Source organism: Pleurodeles waltl, chromosome 3_1, assembly GCF_031143425.1.
Source record: "Pleurodeles waltl isolate 20211129_DDA chromosome 3_1, aPleWal1.hap1.20221129, whole genome shotgun sequence".
NCBI classification, from domain to species: domain Eukaryota; kingdom Metazoa; phylum Chordata; class Amphibia; order Caudata; family Salamandridae; genus Pleurodeles; species Pleurodeles waltl.
In genome coordinates this window covers 1,369,855,264-1,369,868,421 of record NC_090440.1, presented here as the reverse complement: position 1 = coordinate 1,369,868,421, position 13,158 = coordinate 1,369,855,264, and the positions used below count along the sequence as shown (strand labels likewise).

The 13,158-nt window shown below is 41.3% G+C and overlaps 1 protein-coding gene across 3 annotated transcripts in view; it reads left to right on the top strand.

Moving 5' to 3' along the window:
* Positions 1-13,158, top strand: part of TRIM29 (tripartite motif containing 29) — a 59,330-nt gene that overhangs the window by 22,803 nt on the left and 23,369 nt on the right. For all 3 annotated transcript variants that reach the window (XM_069224868.1, XM_069224867.1, XM_069224866.1), the window contains exons 3-5: positions 5,457-5,690; positions 7,209-7,398; positions 8,539-8,628. In XM_069224868.1, coding sequence (XP_069080969.1) covers positions 5,457-5,690; positions 7,209-7,398; positions 8,539-8,628 — 514 coding nt within the window. The remainder of the gene's footprint in view (positions 1-5,456; positions 5,691-7,208; positions 7,399-8,538; positions 8,629-13,158) is intronic.

Sequence of the window (13,158 nt, the reverse complement as noted above, 5' to 3'; positions counted from 1 at the left end):
CATTCCTCCACCTTAGTGGCGGAGCTGTGCTGCTCGCAAGGGCAGAACGAAGATGTTGGCTGATGGCCATCTTGGATGAATGGACTTCATGAAGAACACTAGTGCTGGGCTCTTCCTAACTCCATTATCACTATCAGCCAAGATTAGGTTTCAAGGTATATTTTACAGCCAAAATGTCTATTTAGCTCTTGTTGTTCTGCAGATTGGGTTCACAAATTCCATGGGTGAATCTAATTTCAAAATAATTCTTATGGTGAACAAGGCTTACTGGAACCAAAGCAAATTATGTTTATGGGTCTCCAGTGCTCTATTTGTGTGCTCCGACACTAGCAATTTAACAAATATTTCAGATTTTTCTAAACGGAATGTAAGAGCCCAAGGCAAATGCAGACAGATGGTTTCACTTGAGATATCTGTAATCTTATTCTCAGCTATTCTCTTACCTGTGGCTTATCCACCACCAGGCAATGAACACAATGTGACCTGGCACTGACTGCAGGGAATGGAGTCTAGAACAATACAGGGTGAGGCAGCACACTTCTAGCATCTCAGAAGAAAGCTCCTTATTGTATTATGGTAATTGCAGTGTATGATATTTTCGTCAGTTGGTGCAGCCATGCATTCTTAGGACATGTTTATGGGTTTTTTGCCGGTCTTCAACAGGAAGTAGCAGATCAGATTCGAGATGCTCAAAATGCTGCTCGTATTTCATCAGGCTAAGTATCACTCCAAAGCATTCTGGTGCATCTCAAGGGTTGCTAGTCTAATTACTTCCAGATTATTTTTAATAATACAGTGGGAAGGAGCACACTGCTCCCACCTGAGCAAACGTTCGCCATCGCATTCTTGTACATTCAGTTCATCTTACTTTCAGTAACTCACAAAGTTAGAAAATATTCAGACTCTATTGATGCAGCCATTGCTATAATTTCTCTGCATCTTCCAACATTATGTAGGATATATACATAATGATCTATCACTGAAAAAAGCAAAGGTTCAAGTAACATTATTGTTAGGTGAAATGTTGAGTAACATTATAGCGTTTTAAACAATAAAAGCCACAGAAATTCACCAGTTATAGTTCTCTTAAGTGCCTATAACTCGTGCCCCTGCCATGCAGTTTTCTCATCATTTATTTCATTGCAGATTTGCAACGATATGATCAATGATCTCATAAATGTCATGAGTGATATAATATGTGAGGTATTTAGCAGTGGATTGTATGGCTTAGGGAGGGTGGCTGCGCACCCTCCCGTCCCGTTAGCTGAAAGATGGCCTCGGGGATGGCGTACAGTTTTTTCATCAAACATTTTATTGCAAATATTACATTGAGATTATCAATGATGATATCAAAGATGGCATGAGTGCCATACTTTGTTGGGTAATTAGCAGTGCAGGGCGAGGGCGAGAGTGCTAGTTACCTTAGGACACGAGCTATAGTTACATGAGATAACTACAACAGGTGCATTTTTATGGTTTTGTGTGTTTAAAATGTGAGCCTAGCTATACCGTCCCTGTAACCTTTGTTTTTTCAGTGAACTTCTATGTTTTTTTCAAATTCTGTTTCCTAACTATTACGTCCCTGTAACCTTTGCTTTTTCCAGTGAATTTTTTTTTTTTTTTAATGTAAAGTAATTTTGTTACTATACGTTAATGCGCCCGACCACCTGTAACCATCCAAACTTGCCCATGTATGGCCTTAGGTCATGCACGGTGGGGTTGGGTGCAGGGTCTGGCCTGTGGCCAAGTCCTGCAGCCAGCTCCCCTAACTACCCAACCCCACACTCTCCAAAACCTTTGGCCATGTGCAGCTGGGTCTGCGAGGCACGCCGACCCACTGTTAATTTCGGCTCCAGGTACTCCATCCTTCAGGATCCGACCTACTACAACATTTTTTTTTCATTTTTTTTTTTTTTGGGGGGGGGGAGTTGTCACATGGCTCCAATCCCCAGGCTGATCTTGGCCCAGGGTACCCTATCCCCTGGGACCCAGCCTAAACATTTTTGGGGGGTAGAGGGGTACAGCCATGTCATCTGGGTGTCCCTGAAGGCCTCTGCAGTCCCAGCTGGCTCCCTGCCTCCTGCAGGAGCCAGTATTGATGTCACAAAGGGAGCTGTTAAAGATGCAGCTCCTTCTCTATGAGAGCAAAAAATAATGTTTTGCCCTGGGAGTTGATGGTACCCGGGTGCAGGGGGCCGCCTGTCACCTCAGCACAAATATATCGGATCTCCCTGGGAGGTGGTGGTTCCAGGGGCTGCGGGAGTGAGGTGGGCAATCCAACTCCCCCACTTTTACTTTCATAATAGCCTTTGCTGTGGCGGTTGCAGGGATGGTGGACCAGTCACACCCACTCACATTCAAAATTTCAGTGTTTCAGTTTCCCTAGGACCTGACCCACCCAGGGGCTTCATTTAAACAAGTGTGAGAGCCCACCCTAGTTTTTTTTATTTATTTTTATTTCGGCGTCTCCGTGGATCCACTGAGAATTCAGCTGAAAATAAAAAAAATAAAATAAATTATTTTTTGCTCTGGGGAGGTAACCCTACCCTGACCCCTTTTAATTTTTTTAAATCTTTTTTTCTGGGACTCGACTGAAGTCGGGTCCCCACAAGGTTACCAACACTTCCTTCTTGAAGTGTGGCCAGCCAATTAGATCTCAGCAGTAGATTGGGAGGGTTTGCAGAGCCTTCACAACCCTACAAATACAAAAACAAAAAAATTATTTGATTTCTCAAAATGAATGGATTTACACAAAATAACAAAAAGGGCGCTTTCTGGACAAAGAACTACCTTTCTGCCAAATATTGTGTGTTATTCCGTCTGGTGGTTTGAGCACTATTCCTGTTCAAAATCCCTATGGAAAAATGCACAGGTAAAAAGTGTTTTGGGACCCCTCCTTTTTCTTGGCCCCGCGTTACTGCTCACCCTGGAACTTCCCAGACAGCAGCTGAAGTGAGCATTGTATTTTTTTGGGAATGTTTCATGAAGTTTAATCAAACTATGCCAAAGTTAATAGCAAAACAAAAAATGCTTTTCTATAGATACTAAGTCCTAACTGTACCTACCTACAGGTGACCGCCACTAGGTAATATATATATATAAAAAAACATGCTGAAGGTAGGTAGTTATAGTTAAAACCTAGTTTCCATAGGAAAAACATATTTTTTTGTTTTGCTAATAACTTTGGTGCCGTTTGATGAATCTTCACGAAATTTTCAAAACTAGTTTGCCACTTATTTCTGCTGCCGTCTGGAAAGTTTTGGGGTATTTCATCAAGGGGGGGCTGAGAAAAAGGAGGGTCTCAAAATGCATTTTCCCTATGCAATTTCCCATAGGGATTTTAGACATGACTACAGCCCGGACCGCTGAACAGAATTACACCTACTTGGCAGAAAGCTACATCTTGATCCAGAAAGAGTGCTTTTTGTAATTTGGTGTAAATCTGTTCTGCAGTTGGAGAAAATAAGAAAAATATTTATGTTTGGGTAGAAACGTGGATTTACGCAATGCCGTGATTGGCTGGCCGCAACCTGATGGGAAATTTGCGGCTGCTATTTTCTAATTCGGAACATGGGTTGAGGGAGGAGGAAGGGGTGGGAATAAAATAAAATATGGTATAAGGGGTGAGGATAGAGCTTTCCTGACTCAAGAGGATTGATGGGGGGTCTCTTAGGGACCCCTCATGGGCAAGAAACTAGCTAAAAAACATTTTGGGGGCACATGAAGATCCCTGGGTCCTGGGCTGCGTGGCTCCTTATAAAAACAAATAACCATTCACACACCCTCTTCAAGACCCTCAAAACCATTACTAGATTTAGGGGGTTATTACAACTTTGGAGGAGGTGTTAATCCGTCCCAAATGTGACAGATATACCACCAGCCGTATTACGAGTTCCATAGGATATAATAGACTCGTAATACGGCTGGTGGTATATCCATCACTTTACTGTCACTTTTGGGACGGATTAACACCTCCTCCAAAGTTGTAATAACCCCCTTAGTCACAGAGCCACACACCCACTTACACACTTGCAGAGGCACTCACACACCCATACAGTCACTCACACACTCACTCAAAAACCCACAAAACTTGTTGCGGACCCACTCACAGACCCACACAGCCATTCACACACCCACTCACACATCCAGTTACACACCCACACAACCACTCACACACCCATTCATCCTCCCTCGCAGACACTCACACACCCACTCACAGACCCACAAAACCACTCACACCCACTCATAGAGCCACTCACACATACACTTACACACTCACATATCCAGTTATACATCCAAACAACCACACACACCTAGTCACCCTCTCATAAAGCCACTCACACACCCACTCACGGACTACAGTGTAGAGTTGGCTACATGCCAGGGGTTTAACCGTAGGCCAGACCCTGCTACCAAACCCCACCAGGCACATTCAAAAGCAGCCAGGCCTTGCGGCCAACCCCCCCCACCGCTGCATACAACCTAAGGCCGTGTGCATCAGTGGTTGAATTAATGTATGGTAATTAAATATTTCTTTACGGTAAAAAAAAAAAAAAAAAAAAAAACAGACAAAAAACAAACGTTACATGGATGGTATATTTAGGTTGATATTTTAAGTACACAAAACCAAAAAAAAATCAGCAGTTATAGTTATACTTATCTTAAGAAACTATAACTCATGCCCCAAGGTAACTAAAACTTATGCCCTCTCCATGCACTGCTAATTATCCCACATATCACATCAGTCATGATATCTTCTATGATATCATTGATATATCACTATCACATTTCCAATTAAATTATTGATGAGAAAACTGTGCATGTCGGGGGCGCGAGTTATAGTTAACTCTGGGCGTGAGTTATAGTTTCTTGACATAAGTATAATTATAACTGCGGAATTTCAGTGGTTTTGTGTGTGTAAAAACTGAACTTGCATATAATATACTTAGGTGCATTGAAAGCATGATGGCGTTATGGCTTTCAAAAGAGCCTTAACTCTGTTTTGTATGTGCTAAAGCCAACACAATATAGGTAGAAATCTGCACATTCCTTTTCTGTTTAGAGAGAACCTGGCTCTGTCTTATCTAATAATTATTATCCTGAGATGCATGTCCAGAAATTTCGATTCCATGGCATGCATGCATTGTAGGCTGAGAGTAGTAGGTTTCTGAACATCTGATGGGATGTTTGAAGACAAGGAACTGTATCAAAATGTCAATGTATGTTTTTTGCCCCATTGCTATTCTTGCCTCCCTCTCCTTTCCGAAGTTCACTTTGGTCTCATTTGAAAAAGCTAGGAAGAGCCTAACACGTGGACAACCATCTCATAAAAATGTAATTCCAAGATTTGAAAATCCCTTGTAGTACTTCAAAATCTGGCTTCCACTGTATAATTGTTGCTGTGATGCCAATACTTTATTGTGACTGTCTGCTCTTTGCATCTCTTCTCTACTCAGAACTATACAACCAATCAGAAGTCTGCGGTAGACAACAGCTTCAAGGACCTGATGCGAGAGCTGCAGCGGCAGAGGGATGAGGTGATGGTGGGTCTGGACCAGAAAGAACGGGAAGCAATGGAAAACGTGGAGCATATTGTGAATGAGCTGGAGGGGAAGCGAGAACAACTCCAAATGCGACAACATGATGGGGCAAAACTGCTCCTCACTACTGATGCAGTGCTTTTTCTTCAGGTACTACCTAGGATTTTCTAGCTTTCTGTGCTCTGAGAGCAGCCATTGAGAAAAGCATCAGTGGGTACCAAAGGACATACTTTGGCAATGCTGTGTTCTCTTTCTCTCTTGCTCGAACTATCCCTCTCCCTTTCCTTCCCTCAAATGCTGCCACAATAGGTTCCAATCAATAAATGTTCACAAAATTGTGTTTCTTCACTTTCACACCTTTCTTAAAATTGTTGTAAAAGTTAGATCAACCATAAAACAGCTGAAGGAGGGCGAGGCGAATTCTGCAGAAATAGATTTTGGCAGTGGTTAAAGTTTTTGTGTATATACACACACACACACACATATATATATAGAGAGAGAAATAGGTGGTCTAAAAATACATGAGTTCTTAGAAAAAACAATATTATGAATTTCATGTAATTACTCCAGCAAATCTAAACTTTCAATCGCCTATAGGTATGACAAAACCATTAGTGGGGTGGTATTTTTTTGTAGGGTGACCAGACATCCTGGATTTGCCAGGGCTGTCCTGGTTTTTCAACTGCCTTGCTTGTCCTGGCATATTTCAGTAAATTTGGCACATGTCCCAGTTTTCAGAGAGGGTCAACTGCAAAAAGTAGGAGAGACCTTTTATTTGTTCCAAAGCAACACTATCTAGCAACTCTTATCAGAAAGGAATAAGGAATTGAATGTGCAGGTAAGAGACTGAGGTTAACAAAAATTAATTTTATATCCTAAGTGCAGTGGTCTTAAAACGTTTTAAAGCTGCACCCCGCAAGCCCCATCCGTCCTCCCACCACCCTTGAAAACAAATCATTGGGCCCCCTCTGAATTTTTCACAATTATTCTATTAAATTGGCAATGTTTAAATATGTCTATACTTATTTAAACATTGCAGTTACGTTTTGTTACTGTTTTAAAAATGCAATAAAATACATGATGCCAAACATACTATTCTGGTCAGGCAGGCCTTACTAGTGTGATTATTAGAAATGGGGGTGGGGATTTTGAAGAGTATTTGGAGACCCTCCCTATTTGACACATATTCCCAGCTTGGATACACATAACAAAACATGTTAGGGATGCCAATTACAGAGCAGTTTATTACTACCCATTTTTCTTAACCTTAAAAGAAAGCCCTGTTAATTGCATCATGCTTCTTTTGGCCAGAGCCTGGCACCCCCCAGCGATCACTTAAGGCCCCCCACTTTGAAGACCCCTGCCTTAGTACCTTATTGTCTCTGTTATTATCTGAATGAGGATTGTCAATCTGTGCCCCTTGAATGATGTAAAATTGTGGTAGTTCTATTTTTGTGACATGTCCCATTTTTTTCCAAATCTGGTTATCCTGGATTGTTTAGAGGCTGACATTTTGGAAGTCTGCCAAGGTGGTTTATGGTTGCACAGCAGTAGAGCACTCCAAAGCATCAAAGACTATTAAAGTCGGAAGGGAGTCTCTTCACTCCTGGTAGAAGCTACTATGGCTAAATATATTATTATACCTGTGAACCTCTTTGTCTCCTACAGGAGTTTCAGGTTGTGATTCGAAATGCACCTCCGATCCCACCTCTTCCCACCTATAGCGTGATCCTTGAAGGAGAGAAACTCACCCAATCCATGGCAGGTCTGAGGGACGACTTGATAGGTGTCTGCAGGAAACATGTGGACAAAGTCCTCAAGACTGACCTCAGCAGGAACCTTATTGAGAAGAACAATCGTGAGTGTCAATAACTTGCGTGCATGACGTCGGCTACTTTAAAGTGAATGTTACCATTTGCATCACAGCTTCAGAACCATGCTGTAAACATTGCTACTTAGAATATGAGCCTGTTATTCCAAAACATTATAGTGCGGCTTCATTTAGAAAATCTGAATGAGCACACCACATACTCAGACATGTACTACTTGCACTGTTTAGAGTTGGAACTGTGATATTTATAAAAATGTAAGAGGTCATGAAAAGGTTTTTAGGGCGAAAAGCATGACCGCAACCAACATAAAGCAGGAACATTCTGAAATAAAAACAGATTTTGTGAGAAAATTATTCTCCAACATCGTTATGCCCAGCAATTTTCACCTGCAAGGAAACGTTTGTGCACTTTAAAAACCTTTTTTTTAGCCTTCCAAGTGTTTGAACTTAGTATATTTAGCAAACTTTTGAAATAGAAACCACATCTTACACAATCCTATGTAAGAATACTCTATTCACCTCTCTGGCCTAAAATCATATTATGACCTCTGCTTTGGTTAACAACCTTTACAAGTCACATTCCTCTTTCTTTGTGCATTACAAAAGCTGATAGGATGCAAATTGACCCATCAAGAAATGGGACTACATAAGGACACTGTGTAAACCTTAAGTGATTACAAATATCAATGGTAAGGTTAGTTTGCAGGAGATATTTGAGGTGAGATTCAGAATTAAGGTTAACCAAATTTGTAAACAAATATTTCTGCTCACATAAAAGTTTTAGGGATGAATATTTTCTTGCGAAATCTTTGAGCAAATTTTCACCACAAGGATTTTTTACAGTTTCGTATCACCTACATATGAGTAGTAATATTTCCCTTCCAATAGTATTATTTTAAAATTTTGCAGACTTCATACATTTCATATACCTTGAAAATGTTTGAAAACAACTTCTCGAAATTGTAGAGGAAAAATATTGTACCTTTGCATGCCATACTGAATCAAACACAGTATATCAACAGCTGTGGAGGCAATAAACGTCTCCAAGATGTGCAACCTACAGAGGTAGTTTTGCAGGAGGCTGGGGATGTCGGTCACAGTGTGAAATTTCAGTGATGATCTGAGTCACATGTCTGTGCCAATTATTGTCTGTTCCCTGTACCCTAGCGGATAACCGATACATGATGAAAGACTACTCTTCGGGTTGGAACCAATCAGACAGCTACAATCGGTTTACCTCCCTTCTGTCCGCACCAGGTACAGTGCCAGTTTAAATCCATATTAAATCTATAATAGTTAACAAAGTTAACAGTCATATCCATATGGTGGAGTTGATTCAAGTCCCCCAAAGTTTGTGAAGACATTTTCAAACACTGACAGCTATGTGATTTTTGCATAGTATACATAAGAAATAAAAGCCCGAGGCAAAAAGAATATTAAAAATGTAATGCATTTTTGTAGCAACTGAATATACGCAACTAACACTGTGACTGAGGATCATTAACTTGTTATGTTTCTAGTTAATGCTATATGCAATACATTAGGGTAAAACGCTAAAAAAATATTTACATCTACCTAAAGTTTGACATTTACAGTTTGAAAAAACAAGTAAAAAAATGAACTTTTGTTGTAAAAACTGAAACCTTAAAAAAACTTGAAAAAAGCCAATTAATTTAAAAATGTTTTATGAAGTTGTAGTTAGGTTAGTGACATTTACTTATGGTTCTCATCAGTTACTGGGTCAAGTTATTGGTTGGGTTAAAAGAAGGGATATGATTAGGGTTATGCGTTGGACAAGCATTAGGGTTAGAGTTAAAGATTGGGTGATTCCGTGGGTGTGAGCTAGTATGGCTTAAGTGATTGGATGCGTTAAATGATGGGGTTGGAGTTGTTTTAGATGTTTGGGATATAATTTGAGATACCTAATGGCTTCGAACACGTGATGTGGTTAGCATTAAGATTTCATGTTTGTAGGTGGTGGAACTTTTTCAGACTAATATCTACTTTATTGTACTGCAAAAAAGCTTACAAGCCTGATGCTGAGGTCAATATTAGTTGCTAAAGGCCCTCAACGAGAGATACAGTTGTAGCCCAGAAATGGTGTGTAACCTTTGCACTCACTCTAAGGTGCCCTGGAGAGATGGGGTTTCCTGCCAAGCTAATGCTTTTCCTGTAAGGCTCAGCACCTCATCCCATCAAACACCTCACACACAGAGAACTCCACCTCTTTCTAAGAGGTATTCTTATGGCCTAGACTTGAAGCAAGAGAGCTCCACATACACAGGGTCTCTCTTTTTCCTCACCAACCTGGGGTGGAGTCCAGGCCTACCACAGCACCCAACACTTACAAAGCAAAGAAGCATTGATCCACTCAGTTTACACACAGAGCTTAACCACCACACCAAGCCAATGTCAGGAGCATGATAGATTGATTCTTTGATTCTGGATCTTCAAGAATTCTCAGCAAGATACAATGGCATTTGTGCTGAATGTAGGGAGGGAGTCAATTCCCAGAAACAGTTTGGACAAATCTTACACATAAAGGACTTTCAATAATGTTCTAGATGACTTGCAAAGCACATTTGAGTGGTTTGTTTTCATGTTCAGTTACTGCTTGTGCAATTCCCAGTGCACGGGTAGGGATGCCCACTCATTTTGCTAATGTTGACACCTGCTTGGGGTTCCAGCCAGCAGAGTGCATTCTCAGTAATAGCAGAGTTTTTGTCATTTGGCTTTTAACAATCTGCTTTAGCATGGAGCGTTCATCTGTTTGGTGAGCTTTTTGGGTATGACACGACTTCCCATTAGTGGGTAAGCATGAGCTTTACACGCGGGGCAAATTCAAAGTTGTGCTTGTTGAATTTCAAGGTGCTTGCTAACTTTCGCAATATCCTATTTTGGGTAGAATTTTACATATGGGACTTATCTACTTTTTGATGCTGTGAATCTAATGCTTATCACTAATTTTGGATGTGCACAAATACCATCTGTTCAGCATTGTTATGCTTGAATTGGAGTACCTTTGTTACATCTAAGAATTGGGGGAGTATTGAGCACAGTCCACTAGAAACTGTTGCATTCGATTCAGTTTCGGTAACTTTATTAGTAACGTAGGTGAAGGACAATGGGCAATTGCATTCACATGTGCAGGGTTCAACTACCTTTTTGTATTTTTGCCGTGTTGAGGATGATTGTTTCATAGCATGTGGTGTCACTATAATACAGGTGGTTAATTAAGCGTATTCACAGCAGATGTTAGCATTCAGGTTTAGCGATAATAGAAGTACAATGCCAGCACCTTCTCAGGAACTTTTATTCATGTTGAGCAGGTTTTTGTTTTTACCTTTCCTGTGCCCCCCTGATGAAGAATACTGGGTCCGAAATGCATTTGGGCAGATAACAAGGAGCTCTTATCATAACCCGGAGGAAAAACCTCAATCCTTTATTATTGAAGAAATGTTCTTTAGAGTTTGAATTTCCTGTTGAAACTTTGACAAGAGTTGAAAAAGAGCTCAATTCTATTATAAGCTGTTAGACCTGTCATCTTTTGGCATGGTCCCCCTGACTCTTTGCTTGTTAATGTCCTGTTTTGACTGTGTGCTGAACTTAATTTTGCTTCTATAGTACTCTGTGCACTTTTTCACTGCTGACCAGTGCTAAAGTGAATGTGCTCTGTGTCTGAAACATGGCAACATTGGCTTCTCTATGATTGGCATATTTGATTTACTGATACGTTCCCAGTAAAGTGCACTAAGGTGCTGAAGGCCTGTAAATCAAATGCTACTAGTTGGCCTGCAGCACTGATTGTGCCAACCAAACATGTCTCAGGCCTGCCACAGCAGAGCCTGTGTGCAGAGTTTAAACTGCCATTTCTACCTGACAAGTGTGCCCACTTGCCAGGACAAATCTTCCTTTTTTATTACATGTAGATCACCCCTAAAGTAGGCCCTAGTTAGCCCCAAGTGTATGGTGCAGTATAATTAAAAAGTTGAACATGTACTGTTAAATTGAACATGGCCAGACAGTGAAAACTCCTTACATTTGTTTTTCACTATTGCAAGGGCTATCTCTCCCATATGCTAGCATTGGGGTTTCTTTAAAACATCTTTTCAGTGTAATTTCTAATTGGGCAAAAGATAGAAATATGGAGTGTGGTGTCTCTAGACTTGCAATTTAATAATACATCTTTTGGTGAAGGTGTTTTTTTTAATTGCAGGTCTGAAAATGCCACGTTTAGAAAGCTAACAGTTTCTTACTTTAACCATTCTGTGCCTTAGCCTGTCTCTGAATATACGTCTGGGTATAGGTGACCGACACATTTGTGCATTCTCTCAAGACAGCCACAAACAGGAAGGGCTGGGCATGACAGGAGATACATCTGCATACTATTAGTTGTCCTGGGCAGGGAGAGGGAGAGGCAGTTCACACTTATATCTGAATAGGCTGTGCCCTGTCCTTACACAAAGGCCTGATTACCCCCTACTGGTAGTTTAGAGCTAGGCCTGGGTTAAAAGGGATCCTTGTGCACTTCAGAGAATTCTTTGGAAGTTAACCTCTACATCAAAGGCCTTTTTGGGTTTAAGTACTGGGCCTCCGACTCCATATACTCAGAACACTTCTGGACTGAGGACATTCTACCAGGAAGAAGGACTGCTGTGCTGTCTGGAGGGACTATCACTTTGCTGTTTGCTGTGCTCTGTTGGCCTGCTGCTTCTTGCCTGGGAGTGAGAGGACTGGCTCTGACTCTCTATATCCTGCAATCTAAAGTTTCTCCAAGGGCCTGATTAAGATTGTCTCCTGTTTCTGAAGTCCCAGGGCAATATCAAAGACTTCCCCTCCATCTTGCTACCAGCACCTGGGCTCCTCCGCTATGAGTGCTGCTCTGTCAAGTGGTGCCATATCCAGTCCTGGGCTTTTGGATGTGAGTGTGTTGCTGCTGCACAAGAACTGATGCAACAACACTGTCCTGTCACTTGGAACCGACACATCCAGCTGCAGAAATTGGTCTTTGCTTCGGCCTGCACCAAAGCGTGGACACTGCTTGCTGACTGCGTGATGCAACAACACCGACTTACAGTGCTGCCTCAGCTTGGCCAACACAACACTGACACTTAGGAACTGTTACTCATCACCTCTGGATATTGATGTATCAACTACATTTCCAGATCAGGAAATAATCAGGAAACAGTGCACTGCCTGCAAGCTTGATGCATCCCCTCTTATAGATCAACGCATCATCACAGAGCACTGACGCAACAGAGGTACAGTAAGCAGGTCTGCTTGACTCCTGTGCCTGGCCCATGCTCCATTGCGGTTGGACTGAAATTTTGGATTTGCCCATGTCCAGCAGGACCAGATAGCCCCGGTTAAAGCTATTGTCTTCTAAGCACTACATTTTGATTTAATCTTTAAAAATTTGTAACTTGACTTGCTTATGCTGGATTTTTGTCGTTTTGGACTTTTTTGACTCCAATAAATATTGGCTAGTTTTCTAAACTGGGGTTGAGTCCTTTGGTGGTGTTTTCACTGTGTTGCTGTATGTGTGCACAAATTGTCTCTTTAGTTTAGCCTGACTGCTCTGTGCCAAGCCACCAGAGGGCAAGCACAGGTAGACTTTTAGTGTGCATCGTACTTGCCTTAACTAGGATTTTGATCCCTACTTTGACCGAGTGCAAACCTCTGCCCCACTAGAGACCTAATTTCTAACATAAGCAATAATAAATTAACTTAAGCACTAAACAATGTAAGAGTTGTATATATACAACAGAGCTGAATGAAGTAAAAGAT